At 35.4% G+C, this 15,130-nt stretch overlaps 1 protein-coding gene across 1 annotated transcript in view; it reads right to left on the bottom strand.

Moving 5' to 3' along the window:
* LOC107661235 (NADH dehydrogenase [ubiquinone] iron-sulfur protein 4, mitochondrial-like) overlaps nt 1-7,662 on the bottom strand; it is a 15,289-nt gene extending 7,627 nt beyond the window's left edge. Inside the window, exons 1-2 of the mRNA XM_016450733.1 lie at nt 7,399-7,662; nt 5,538-5,616 (exon numbers count right to left, since the gene is read on the bottom strand). Of these exons, the coding sequence (XP_016306219.1) occupies nt 5,538-5,616; nt 7,399-7,481 (162 nt within the window). The 5' untranslated portion in view covers nt 7,482-7,662. The remainder of the gene's footprint in view (nt 1-5,537; nt 5,617-7,398) is intronic.
* Between the last annotated feature and the right edge of the window lie 7,468 nt (nt 7,663-15,130).

Raw genomic sequence — 15,130 nt, 5'->3', positions numbered from 1 at the left:
AATAACTGCTTTATTTATTTAGAAGCAGGGTAATTTAAATTTCATTTTTGTATTACAATTTTTATAATTTTTATTTTATTAATCAAAATACAATGCCTAATTAAACAATTATATTGTATACATGGTTTAAAAAATCTGTAAAAATATTGCACTGAAATGTGCGCTGAAGGAATTTGCATATTTTAATTATTCCTGTCATGTTTGTGATTTTTTTATCATTATACAGTCTGTTTGAATAAATATTCAGAAACACATGCAGTGCTACTTTTTGTATTCCAGTGAGTGATTTTCTTTTCTTTTGTTCTTTGATTAACATTAATGACTGGCGGCAGCGGCTGCAGTCAATGCACGGATCCAATACACCCTTGTTTTCTTTCTCAGATCTTTGCGTTCACTTAAGACATAACCGATTGTATTTAAGGGATATTTTGATATAATTCTATGTGTATTTGTCCATTCGAATGTGTAAGAATGCAAGAAAGCGAGCTCAGTCCAGTGTTCGCGTATATAAGAGGCGGCTTTTGTGCGTGCACTTTGTGTGTGTGTGTGTGTGTGTGTGTGTGTGCGCAGCACAGAAGCGAGTGCAGAAGTGAGTTCTATATCGTCTTATTGCAGTTGAATCTTTTGAAATAACAATAAATGCTCATACAGAAATCGAGAAGCAGAATCTAAATTTTAATTTATAACAAGTAATTTGATTCCTGACCTTAAGCATCTGATCTGATTTCCAAAATTGGAATAGCTTTTCGATTCCCAACCATCCAACTAAATTATTTCATTCTTGCATGCAAAAGACCTGTATGGTGACAATGGGGCTATGTAAAATATTTTTTGCAACTTACTAGGTTTATCATTTGTCATTTTTTCCCCCGATAATGTCGATAATTGTCTGTTACCTGATTGTTGACATCGACATCGCGATACTTATGAGACATTGTCGATATATGATAATATCGTCATATCGCCCAGCCCTAGTGTGAAGCTCTGTGTCACTGGCCAGCCATGCAGGCTTTCTCATGGCCCAGCATGCTTAATCAAAATGTAATTACTAACAAAAGCAAGTCAGTGCAGGCACCAGAGGGAGAAAGTGCCCAGACTCCGCCACAATCACGCAGGACCTTAATTACCGTCATTTGCAATGCCAGACATTTGACTGCACTGCAAAGTGGCACATTTGCAAGCACTTTCACTAGAGCTCAAGATTTTCTTTATTTTTCTCCTTTCAAAATTCAATGTTCAAAAATAATTCAAGAATGCTATTATAAATTCATTTTCAAAGGCACTTGAAATCATAGAAAAATTAGTTTCAAAACAACTTTTGCACCTCCATAAGAAAAAATAATCAAAGCTGTAATTGACTTAATTGAAATAATTTAATTCCTAAGTACCTTAGCCTTGATTTTTTGCAAAACAAAAAAAATATTATTTGAATGCCTTTTTATAATATTTTATACATCCCCATCTAGACTACACAGAATACGATACTTTTAGGAATGAATGCCACATGATCATTTACAATAACATGGTAGAGGCAAAAATTATATATATAAAAAAAACAAAAAAAAAAACATCAGATTGATTATGGATGAACAACCCAATGCAGAACCATAGAAAACAAAGTATCAAATTTGAAACAAAGTATGAAAAGTTTAAAGTACAAGAAAAAAAGAAAATAATTTTTTTCTGTTTATCAATCAACAAGCATAACAATTATAGTTTAATCATTTATGTATTTTATTGCTGATTTTAGTATAATAAATGCGTGCAGTTACTCAAAAGCTCTTTTAAAAACCCATTTTGTGGCTGTCTTCCACCATCAAATTTTAATTGAGATATGACCAAAACTTAAAAGCTTTTTTTTTAACCAAACACTCACTAAAACTGTCTGTGCTGAATTCAGTGCTTTTTGTGAAGCTTTCTCCCTTCCACATTCTTCCTGGTCAACATGTCTCCACCTTTCATTGATAAATTACAGGGAAAGCCATGAAAATTTGAGATCCAAAGAAATGTCTTGTAGAATTTATTCAGGGTCAAATAGAAAAAACACATCCAGGTGACCCAATATAAATTCTACAAGACTTTCTGAGATGTCAAGACATTCACCTCAGATTGCTGAGGACCTGCACATCAACTTCACTGTACAGTTCTGCAGAAAAAAAACTTGCAACCCTGGAAAAGATGCTATCAGTTCAGACTCGCAAAATTTCAAAATCCCTGGTAGCCCTTCGGGCAGACATTCTTCAGATTTTGGTAGCCCAAAATGAATTTAACTAGCCCGAAAAAAAAAGACATCAGCTGAACTTCACTGTGGACAAATCAGCATGATCGAAAAGCATGTAGGCTAGTAGTAGCATATAGGGATGTAATGATTCACTCAACTAATGATGTGATACGATTCATGAAACTGATTTCACAACACGATTTTCTCACGATGTTTTTTTAACAAAATGAGATTTAAGACAAATTATAAATTAAAAGGTGTCCTTTTATTACTTCTCAGACAAAAGGCTGCACATTTCTTTGTTAAATTAATAGCCTATATGTCAAATCATAAAACTAGCTTGAAATTTTAAAACAAATCCCAAATCAAATAAATAAATAATATAAATAAAAGAAATCTCTTCATATAAACAAACTAAGGCTTTGCCTGTGCTCTTTCCATTTTAAATCAGAGGCAACCACTGCATTTTAATCATGATCCAAACAAAGATGCTAAATACATGCTATTTAGATTGTATAAACTTTTAAATCTGAAGCAAAACAGAATGGTCTGACTTTAGCTTTGTGAAACTATACTACATAAAAAATCTGAATGAAACAATGAAAGCTGAAAGGTTGAATGAGACGCAAATGTCACTCTCTGCCAGCAGGTGGCACTTATGGTACAGCAGCCATTTATAGGCTGCTGCCCCTTTAAGACCGAATGCACGGATCCAAACAGTGGCTACATTTACATGCAACCAAATAATCTGTTTGTAATGGGATTGACGGCTCAATCGGTCTGAAACGCCTTCATGTAAACACCTTAATCGATCCAATTGAGCTCGATCGGAATGAAATTTCGATCGGATTGAAGGGGGTGGTTTATTCCTTTTCTAATACGATTGAGAGTGCATGTAAACACTCGATCGGATTGAACCCCGAAACTGAAAGAACTGCGCATGTGCAATGACGCAGAAATAGCGTAATGACGTATGACGCGCGGAATGAGCGGTTCTTCCTTTTGAATAAAGTGTTGTATAAATGCGTGTCCTGTCATTATAAAACTCTCCTTTCACTCGGCAACTGTGAAGTGGAGCAGGACAACCTCCCACCAGTCCTTGTCTTGGATACTCATCCACAGTCAACCCGTTTTGGGCGCGGGGAGGGGCTTTTTTTACTGTGTGATAAATATGAGCAGCACCGCACAGCAGAATTAATTTAATATGTATCGAGAATTGCTTGACGTTAAAAAGAGTTAAGTGCAATAAGTTGCAGAAAACAACTCTTTGCCGTCTCGCTGACAGACTCACACCTGAAGCGCGCGCACAAGCCGCATCTCGCACAACATATCTTCCGTTCTGCCGCACACGTGCAAAGTGCGCGCACACACAGAGAGACGTGTTTCAGACAGTGCGCGAACACCGAGTTGATTCGTCTTCATTAATTTTTTAGTTTGTATGTTCACATTGATGTTAAAATTACATTTTCTGATTTGTGACATTACTTTTTATGTAATGCTAAAACACCGCTGGTCACTTTCAGAAGTTGTAGTGATTCTTTCTTTTCCAAGAAAGAATGTGAAACAAATTGGTTATATAATTTTTTTATAATTTTTAAATATTTTAAAATATAATTGAAATTGATTTTACACACTTTAAGCAATATCGTATCGCATATCGAATATCGCATTTTTAACAAGTTATCGCATATCGCATTTTTCTTCAATATCTCCCTAGTATCCATGTATGGATAAATATACATATAAACCGCTGTGCGGTGCTGTAGGAGAGTGGTTATTATGTGCAAACAGTTGAGAAACTCTACATTTGTGCAGTGTGCGCATGTAAAAACAAATCTGTTCTGATTTGAAGCTTGTGACATATAAACGCGCACATCAACCCGATCACTTCATTTAGCATTCATGTAAACACTACATTCAGATTCATCAATCGGAATGAATTCAGTCCGATTTAACCCAAAATTGTGCATGTAAACGTAGCCACTGATGCATATGTGCTCTCTTCCTCCACTGTTTACGTTCGTTTAAGATATAACCGATTGTGTTTACAAGAATACTTGCCGAGACAGGTATTTTGTGATCATTTTGTGTGCATGTGTCCCTTCAAGCACAAGGAGGTGCGAAAGAGGAATCAATTCAGTGTTCGAGTGCTGTCTTGAAACGCAGCTCTCTGAGTGCAAGCTTTGAGTATGTGCGCACAGAAAACAGTGCGCGAGTACTGAATTGAATTCTCTTTAGCCTCTCCATGTGCTTGAAAGTTTTAAAACGCTTGAATGTTTCTGGTAGCCCGACTGGAAGACAATAACCCCGGGAAGTCGGGATAGTGATTTTGCGAGCCCTGCAGACAATACTGTAGTCCTACACAGAGCTGCGCAAAAAATCGCGAGAATATGAACGTGGTTTTGCGCACTCGTCAGTGAACAACGGCTCTGTGTAGTTAATGCTGCTCAATGTGAAAGCCCGCAGGTGATGGAGATTTACCGCTGATTACAGAACCGGCTTTACTGATAAGATGCACGTTAAATATCGCATGCGATTTATCGTGCAGCCCTAAATATCTCCTATAAAAAAGGCTCTCTAAAATGAATAAGAATAAGACAGGTAGTCCTTGCCACAACCAAATATCTTGCTCAATGGGCACAGCTTGCCTGAGAACAACAATGAAATCTCTGTGGCCAATTATAAAAGGACAGCCGCTGTCTTCCTGTGAGTCTGGTACTGTGAGACTGTTTTTCCCCCCTTTTTCTTTCAATCCCCTCTTTTTGGGGGCCCTTTTGCAGCTTTACTTTAGAGTGGTTCCTACTATTAAATGAGAGCCCTCAACCAGGCGGGGTGTACTTGCCCACTCAGACACAATCAGAGATAGTCTGAGTCCACCCAAACACCCCACTCTGCCAAACCCGGCCCACACGTTCAAGCCAGCTGAGTGTCTGAAGTCTCATAGGTAAACAAGATCATTATTGTCTCACAAGGACATTGGGAAAAAAAAAGATTAGATTTCATTTCAGTATGGATTTTATGAAGGTCATTTTTTGAGAATATTTTGAACTGTAGAAAGCATGCTATCATTCATTAAAAAACATTTGTAATATATATATTAAATTGTTTATAATATTAAAATATACATTAAATATATATGCATTAAAACACTAAAAATATTTACATACCAAAAGACCTATGCCTTTTTGATTTCCAATCAGTTTTTAATATTTTTAACTTTTAACTTTAAATTTTGCATAATTACAAAAGCATAAAAGAATCGTGACCTGGTACAAACACAGCTCAAAAACAGCACAAACACAGCCAACGTTCATACCAGTTTCTCATCCACAGTGATGAGCTGGGATCCCTGTCCCTGTTGTTCTGCCAGCCTCCATCCTGACGTGCTTATTGACCTGCAAAACAGGAAGGTGAATTTAAAAAAATAATAGAGATAACAAGCAGACACACACAAAAGAATTTGTAGTTAGGTACAAACAACGGCACAGTAAAGTGTTTTGATGGAGGAGGATGTGTGTCAAGAGACAGGAGAGAGGAAGGCACACAGCTCTCTCCTCGGCCCCCATTAATTCTGCCTGCTGAGTTTCTGGCAGGCTTCTATAAGCCAGTTAGAAACAAACAGCCACTGGTGTCGTCCTGCCAGTCTACAGTCACAGCCATTGAAATTAAATAGTAACTGGTCTGTCATAAACAAACAATCATTCTAAATGGCTAGCGATAGAAGCACTCACGGATCTCTCATTTCGATTTTAAGTGAATGACACACGGCCGGCAGGTGAGGAAATGTAAAGCTGCTTTCAAATTAAGATTCAAATTACTGATTCTCTGACAGACCACAATCCTCCTGTCAAATTTAATATTCATTAAACACAAGCAGACTGAATTTCTAGGTAAATTGTTCAGAATCGTTCAGAATTGTGTTCCTATGTAAACCGGTGCGTTGGATTGGATGCAACATAAACATTTACATAAAGAGTTTTTCAAACAATTTAAACAGAAATGAGCTCTGCTTTTGTTTCATGAATAAGGTACAACGTGTTATCCAAACAAATGAGTTATGTTTATAACCTAAATTTTACTTTAACAAATGAGTTTATGGAAAGAACTAAAACCTCTGGGGGAAAAAAATTACTGTGAATAAATAAAAAATAAAGTGGAACATGCCGTATGAGAGCAGACTCTGTGTGCATTTTAAAATGAACACCTGACAAATTTATATCAGCATTGTGCATACAAAACATATTTGAACTTTTGCCACATTTTTTTTTGAGACTTAAAATCAAGAGTAGAGAGATGGGGGCCAGAGTCAAAACCGCATATTCCATAAGCATGACTGCTCAATTTGCCGGAGTGCAAGCACAGACCAAAACACCACCACAGAATTACAATACTCTTGAAAGCTGAATATATTGGTCATATTTATTTCCATTATGTCATTCATTGAAGCTTTAAGAAGCTTGTCTTATAATCAGAAGATGCAGATTCTGCACATTTCTGTTGTTTTATGTTACATACCATCAGTTAGGGTCAGCAGCACTGTGCCTGATGGGTCTGATATCCAGTCAGAAGTCAGAGACCATTATTACATCATTACAGTAGAAAAGCTCAAGTCTAAAGTTGGAAGAACTGAGTAAATCGGGAATAGAGTGCAGTAACGTTAGTTCCAACACGCGCGAACTACATACAGTAGTTTGTCAGTCTAAGTATCCAGCGAGTTGATGTAAGCATTAGCTTGCAAAATTAAGAACTTCTACAACAGATAAAGAAAAAAAAAATGTATTGTAATAATCCAAAGGTGAACCTCTCCGAGATCCACCTTTCAACATAATGCCTTCTTTGATAAAGAAGGTCACCTTCACACAAACCGCTACGTTACAGTATTTATCACTAATATTTGTCAGTTTTATTTTCTATCTGTTATAAATGACTAACATAACACGGTACTCGCGTAACAACCCCTCAAATCCAATAGCGGGACAATATTATCTGTTAGTGTGCGTCACATATATCTTTCAGAAGAGAATTAACGTTAATAGATGACAATCTGGCTAATGTTATGTTAGTTAGCTAACCGGCTAACAGTGTAACTCTAAACAAATAAACAAACAGACCGTGCATTATTTATTTACACGTAAATATACGAACACAACCCGATTATTTCAATTTCTAGTTATTACCTGGCAGGATTCACAAATGTTTTTGTGACTGAGTTAAGAGAGAGAATTCGGCTTAATCCAAAGAATGACATTGAAGACGCCATGTTGACATGGACTGAGCGCTGTACGGCAACACACAGCGTCCAAACTCAAGCGATGCGGCTATTTCCCCTCTTCTAGGAGAGAGAGTAGAAACTTTGAGAGAAAAGGTGTCTGAAATTGTGATGTTCAAGTGAAAATGACAGCATCTCTGGATGTGTCTGTTACTGATACAGAGCTAACTCTTTATAACAGCCTAATTTGATTTCGCGCTGTTTTATGTGGTTGCATCATTTGTCCTAATTAAGGAATGTTGGCTCACTCAAAACATCGAATGAAGCATGCTTAGTACGAACGGGTGGTAACTTGTATAAACAATACACTTTCCCCATAACTTAATGCATTACATCAGTTTTAACAACTGCGTGCGTTTTTGACATTTGGTTGGAATCACCAAGCAGTGATTTTTCATTTAACATGACACCTGTAGGATAGGTTTTGTGATGAGTGACTGCTCATTCTGAGAGCAAATAACATGTGTAATCGAAAAGCAGCTAATTTGAACAATTAATGAAAACATACAAAAAAGAATGGAAGCTGTCTACTATATTTTTGCAGCAAATGACTGTAATTAGTAGGCCTCACATTAAAATGATCCTAAAAACATGCAGCTTTTATTTGAACAAAGTATAATAAATGTGAAGCATGTCATATATAATACATGCAAAAAGAAAAATATGCATAAAATATCCTTCACATTTTCTCTTTCACATTTAACTTTATTTTAACCAAATAGCCACCACATCCCAACAATAGGGGAAAAAAAAGCTCCATAGAAGAAGAAGAAAGAAAGAAAAAGCAAGCATTCATGGCATGTCCCTTAATTTGAGTTCAGGTCTCTTCAAAGGCTCTCTCTAGATGGGTCGATTTCCTCCTCAGTTCACAGGACTGGACTGAAGCAAGACAGCCCTCTCTTGGGATTTCAGGCATGCCACAGAATAACACACTAATTTTCTGCCATTTATCAGTTCCTGGATCCTTTTTTACTTCTGCATTTCACCATTCGTTGCCATTAGGTTATGCATGCGTCGCCTGTAAAGGGACCGGGAATCTTCTCTAAGCATGAGATCAAAGTTTCTATTGATCAGTGAAAGAAATGGTCCAAGGACCATCCCCACACTTCAGTGCCGGAATCCTCATTTTGCTTTAATGAGGCCCATTCATCTACACTTTGCAACAGAGACAGTGTGAGTGAGGTGGTCCTGTCTGGGACATAAACATGTTTATTTCCAAATCAGCAAGGAGTGTTTTTGTTTCTACTTACAGTAAAGTTGTAAAATGATGTGAATGATGATGTTCACCTTATCTGAAAAATGGCATTTAGATTTTCTTTTAAACTAATTTTTTTTTGTATCTTAAAAAAAAATGTCAAAGCTGTGCATGCTTTATATTACATAAACATTGTAATATGTATCGTTAAAAGACAATATGAGAAAATCCAACTTGTGCCAAAACAATAATAAACACAATTAAGTAACATATTGTCTCTCAAAGAGTTGATCAATGGGAAAGCAAAAGGAGAAAAACAGAGTGGCTTTACTTTTCACCATTTCCCTCCCTCTTTCTCTCTCCTGTCCCATTTGAAGGAGATGCGAGTTGGCAGCACAGGAGAAGCTTGAAGATTAATGATGTAAAGGGGGGCTCTGACAGCCTTTCCGCTGGTTGCAGTTCTCCTGGGTGGCCCGATTGGTCTTGGATGTCACTTTTGCTACTTAATCTTGTGTATGTGAAACAGCCTGACATGCCTGAAGAACTCTGTCTGTCCACGTCTGTATAGACATCAACCTGTGAGACAGTTACTACAAGGTATCTTTAATAGGATGTCCCTTTGCCACAGCTCTAAGAACCAAAAAAGTTATTAGAACTTTGTTGATAAGATTCAAGATACCATTTTTTAAATCAAAAATACAGTAAAAACAGTAATATTGTGAAATATTATTACAATTCAAAGAACTATTTTCTATTTAAATATTTTTTTCAATTTAAATAATTCCTGTGATGGCAAAGCTGAATTTTCAGCAGTCATTACTCCAGTCTTCAGTGTCACATGATCCTTCTGAAATCATTCTAATTTCAGGGTTCCCACACTTTTTCAGCGATCATTTTCCAGGAGGACTTTTCCAGGACATTTTTTTATTTAATTACGGCGGGAATAAAAGACAATAATCAAGTCATAAAATAATATATTCCAATCTCTAGAAGTCTTTAAAAACATACAGTTTATGGCCATGACTTAACTATAAAATCATCTCTCTAATATGAGCTCTTAATTATACATTACAACTACTGATTTTCAGAACCAATTTCAGTACCATAGCAAAAAAATATTGAAAGTATTTAACTATTTTATTTAACTATTTGGAAATAAAAATAAATTAAATGAGTTCATTATTAATTCTAATAATAATATTAAAGAAAATAATATTTTAAAATATTGGCATGTATCCTTCCAAATGTTTTTCAATTGAGTATTGCTTTAATAGGGTCAAGTGAAAAATGAGAGGATTCTGACTAACTTAATCACCTCTGATTGGCCATTGCATCGCTCTCCAGTATGCAGTACCAGTTTTGTACCAGTAACTTGGTACAAAAGTACTAATAGCCTACTTTTTACAATATTCAAAATTATTCATGTTAACAAAGCTGCTTTCCACTTTACTACAAACATTCATCACAAGACTAAACGACGTCATTCAAAATACTTCTCTTAAAGTTAACCACTGGATAGAACGTTAGAAAACACATCAGTGTTCACACTGTCAAAAGTCAGTAGTGATGCACCAATCTTGATTTTTCATGGCCAACTCCAATACTGGTTTGTTGATATTTATTTCATTTTTTTTTAAGCAAGAGATGAGATAGAATTAAAATATGAGTATATGAACAAGATGTTTTGTGCTCTATTATTACAGACCGAACTCTCTGTAGCCATTTAAAATTAAAGGCAAACACTGCATTTTAATCACAATCCAAATAAAGATGCTACATACATTAGCAGTTTCTGATTTAATTTAGATTAAATTAGATGTAATTTCAAAATCTGAAGCAAAAACAGAATATTCTGACTTTAGCTTTGTGAAATTATATTGCATAAAACATCTGCACGAAACAGAAACATCAGACGGGCTGAATGAGACGCAAATTCACTCTGACAGCAGGTGGCGCTAATTAAATAAAAGACAATAATCAAGTCATAAAATAATATATTCCAATCTCTAGAAGTCTTTAAAAACATACAGTTTATGGCCATGACTTAACTATAAAATCATCTCTCTAATATGAGCTCTTAATTATACATTACAACTACTGATTTTCAGAACCAATTTCAGTACCATAGCAAAAAAATATTGAAAGTATTTAACTATTTTATTTAACTATTTGGAAATAAAAATAAATTAAATGAGTTCATTATTAATTCTAATAATAATATTAAAGAAAATAATATTTTAAAATATTGGCATGTATCCTTCCAAATGTTTTTCAATTGAGTATTGCTTTAATAGGGTCAAGTGAAAAATGAGAGGATTCTGACTAACTTAATCACCTCTGATTGGCCATTGCATCGCTCTCCAGTATGCAGTACCAGTTTTGTACCAGTAACTTGGTACAAAAGTACTAATAGCCTACTTTTTACAATATTCAAAATTATTCATGTTAACAAAGCTGCTTTCCACTTTACTACAAACATTCATCACAAGACTAAACGACGTCATTCAAAATACTTCTCTTAAAGTTAACCACTGGATAGAACGTTAGAAAACACATCAGTGTTCACACTGTCAAAAGTCAGTAGTGATGCACCAATCTTGATTTTTCATGGCCAACTCCAATACTGGTTTGTTGATATTTATTTCATTTTTTTTTAAGCAAGAGATGAGATAGAATTAAAATATGAGTATATGAACAAGATGTTTTGTGCTCTATTATTACAGACCGAACTCTCTGTAGCCATTTAAAATTAAAGGCAAACACTGCATTTTAATCACAATCCAAATAAAGATGCTACATACATTAGCAGTTTCTGATTTAATTTAGATTAAATTAGATGTAATTTCAAAATCTGAAGCAAAAACAGAATATTCTGACTTTAGCTTTGTGAAATTATATTGCATAAAACATCTGCACGAAACAGAAACATCAGACGGGCTGAATGAGACGCAAATTCACTCTGACAGCAGGTGGCGCTTATGGAACAGCAGCGACACAGCGTTTCCTTGGTTACCGCAGTAAACAAAGCAAACGCTGCGCTTATAAACACTACTTTAGTAAGCACTATAGAGAGCCAAGATGAAAAGAAAATACCATCTAAACGTTTCTGAAAACAATCAGTTCCCCCCAGAGATAAATTTTTATAAACCCCCATCCTTAATTCAATATTAAGGATTTTCTTGCAATATTTCGCTCATCGTCAATGGTGAGCTGCTCTGTCTGCTACAGTATTTTCTGCTCTTTGCGTTTGTCGTCAGTGTCTCTGGCCTTTGTTAATGTCCCGTTTACAGACTTCGTAATATTTCCACACAAATGACATTTTGGAAAATGCTTGCAATAGGCTACAGTTTGTGTGCAAGTCCGGAGCAGAGATCGGCTGAAATAAAACAAAAGAGCCGGTTGCCGATCACGCGTTTAGAGCAAAAACAGGCCGATTTATGGCCGTTCGAATGTTTTCTAACATTGATTGTTTCGGGCCAGTGGTGAACTGTTCGTTCTTGGCTATAGGAAAACACAAGTATATTTTTTAAATAATAATTTTCCAGGACAACAACAAGATTTTCGAGGACATACTACATTTTCTCTCATTTTCCATGTGTTTTCCAGGAAGCGTGGGAACCCTGCAGTAGGCTAATATGCCGATCTTCTTATTTTTAGCAATATTGAAAATGGTTGTGCTGCTTAATATTTCTGTGTAAACCGTGATGCCTTTTCAGGGTTCTTTGTTTAACAGAAAATTCAAAAGAACAGCATTTATTTGAAATGATTTTTTGGTAACAGTGTAAGTCTTTACTGCCATTTTTGATCAATTTAATGCATCATTTCTGAATAAAAGTATTTATTTCTTTAAAAAAATAAAATAAATAATTGATACTGACCCCACACTTTTGAATGGTACTGTATGCACAACTAAAGCACAGATTGTTAACCAGTTGGGTTTGGTTATGGTGAGAAGGGATTCCCAGACAGATTACTGATCTGCAGCTCAATTCTCTGGAGAATAGTCTGCCAGCCTGACGTCCTGTGGCTGCAGGGTAAATCCTAAAAAACAATGAACTAGGATTGCTATAAAACAGTAGGCTATCCTTGTTTTGAAGATCTAAACTTAAGATAGTCTGATGTATTTGAAGCTGTAATCGGTCATTGTGGGATGTAGCCTATTTGTATAAATCTTTACCCAAATATGCAAACCTTTTAGCTCGTACAAGTTGTCCATACACATCTTTTTCTTCCATCAGTGAATGAGTTGAGCGTTTAATTGGTCTAAAAGTTGAACATTATTAGCCAACTTTCTATTTCAGCAAAAGATAATGAATCATGTGGGAATAAATGTGTCTGCTGTTAATCTATTAGATGTCTTTTCCTGTGCCTTCAATTAGTATTTTAGGCATCAGCAGAGTGGATGTGAACTGGTTTCTTGTGTGACCTTTGTGACTTTTAACCTTAATCCTCTCCCCCCTTAAAACCCACTTTCTGTCACCTTGAGTGTTTTCTCATTATCTATCTCCTCGTTCGCCTTCAAAGCAACAGTAGGTTCACTGTATTTTCATCTCTTTACCTTCTTTTAATCTTCTGACACATGCTGTGGTTCCTTCATCCTGCATTTGAAAGCATGTTTTGAGAAAGTCCACTTCCTGTCCACTGAGACGTCACTGCAAAATTTGACTTGTTATACACCTAAGATACTCTGAACATCAGTTTAATTTGTAATGCCCAGGTGTCTCGCATCCTGGGAAACTGTGTTTACTAGTTTGTGATGATGAAGTTGATTTTTTATTTTTTTTTTCATGTTCATGCTCACTTCATGTTTCATGTGTATTTGTGAGTTGTAAGCTGCCCACATAGTGTCGTAAGTGAAGCTGCGGCCGGGTGTAAACTGTTTGGATAAAATGAAATAATCCACCTACAAGGCTTGGCATAGAGCCCTAGAGAAAATCAAATAGATCGTTTTAAATGGAGTAATCAAATATTTACAAGAAGATAACGATTAATCGAGTGTCCCATGGTATGATTCACATTCGGTGCTTCATTGAATGGGGATTATTTGCGGTCTCTTCAAAGGAATTCATGTGACTGGAGGTCTCATGCCATGTTAAATGGTTCCATATGGATGACATTTGGCTTTAACAATTAAGTAATTAGTGAGAAATAATTACTTAAGCACACATTATAAGAAAATAAATAAACTGCTCTGTGTTTCTGTAGTCTGTAGTGAGTGTACAGAGGAAAGCGTTTACTTAAGATACATTTTCTTAGAAAAAAATATGCTATCGTTCAAAAATTTGCGGTTCGTAAGATTTTTTTTTTTAAAGGGGTTATATGATGCTGCTAAAAAGAACAGTATTTTGTGTATTTGGTGTAATGAAATGTGTTTATGCGGTTTAAGGTTAAAAAAACACATTATTTTCCACATGCTGTACATTATTGTTTCTCCGCTATGCCCCGCCTTTCTGAAACGCTTCGATTTTTAAAAGCTCATCGGTCTGAAAAAGCGAGGTGTGCTGTGATTGGGCTTTCACAACGAAACAGCGTCACACACGGCGGCCTACAGTGAGCAGAGGCCGGGGGCTAGAGTGAGGAACAGCCGGAGGGTTAGAGTGAGCAGAGGCCAGTGGGCTTGAGAACGGCGCGGCCGGCGATTTGAGAAAGGAAAAATTGAAATCGCATCATATGACCCCTTTAATGTCGTTGAAAGCCTTTTATGCTCAAACATACAGTAAAAACTTTAATATTGTGAAATAATATTACTACAATTTAAAATAATTATTTTAAATTTTTCTGTAATGGCAAAGCTGAATTTTCAGCAGTCATTACTCCAATCTTCAGTTGTCACATTATTCTTCAGAAATGATTCTAAAATGCTGATTGGGTGCTCAAGAAAATAACATGATAATTGTATTGACTTTCACTTTTGAACAATGAATCATAATGAATCCTTGCTGAAAATAATGAATTTCTTCTTTTTTTTTTTTTTGACTGCCAACTCCAGGAGGTCAAACTACATTTTAATATTCTTTTTTTATTTCAGTGGGGCTTGCCACTTTGTGCAAGCCTGTTACCAAAATGTCTAAATGTAAAAAAATGTTTTTAAAAAGTGTGATTTAGAAAATGTTCTTTAATCAACGTCAAATTAATAAAGTCAACAAAATGTATACAATAATATATATATATATATATATATATATATTATTGTATAAACTTTGTTGACTTTATTGATTTGACGTTGATTAAAGAAAATTTTCTAAATCACATATCTTTTTACATTTAGACATTTTGGTAACAGGCTTGCACATATATATATATATATAAAATACTACACTTGTCTTCACCATCACACTTCAGAAAGGATCTAATAATCTTTTTTCTTGTGTAAGACATTAAGAAATGTTATAACATTTTTCTTTTTTTTTCTTTCTTTTTTGTTTTTTACAGCAGAACTTCTGGT

This window comes from Sinocyclocheilus anshuiensis, unplaced genomic scaffold, assembly GCF_001515605.1.
Source record: "Sinocyclocheilus anshuiensis isolate Anshui unplaced genomic scaffold, SAMN03320099.WGS_v1.1 scaffold1365, whole genome shotgun sequence".
Taxonomy (NCBI): Eukaryota; Metazoa; Chordata; class Actinopteri; order Cypriniformes; family Cyprinidae; genus Sinocyclocheilus; species Sinocyclocheilus anshuiensis.
This window is presented reverse-complemented; position numbering and strand designations above follow the sequence as displayed.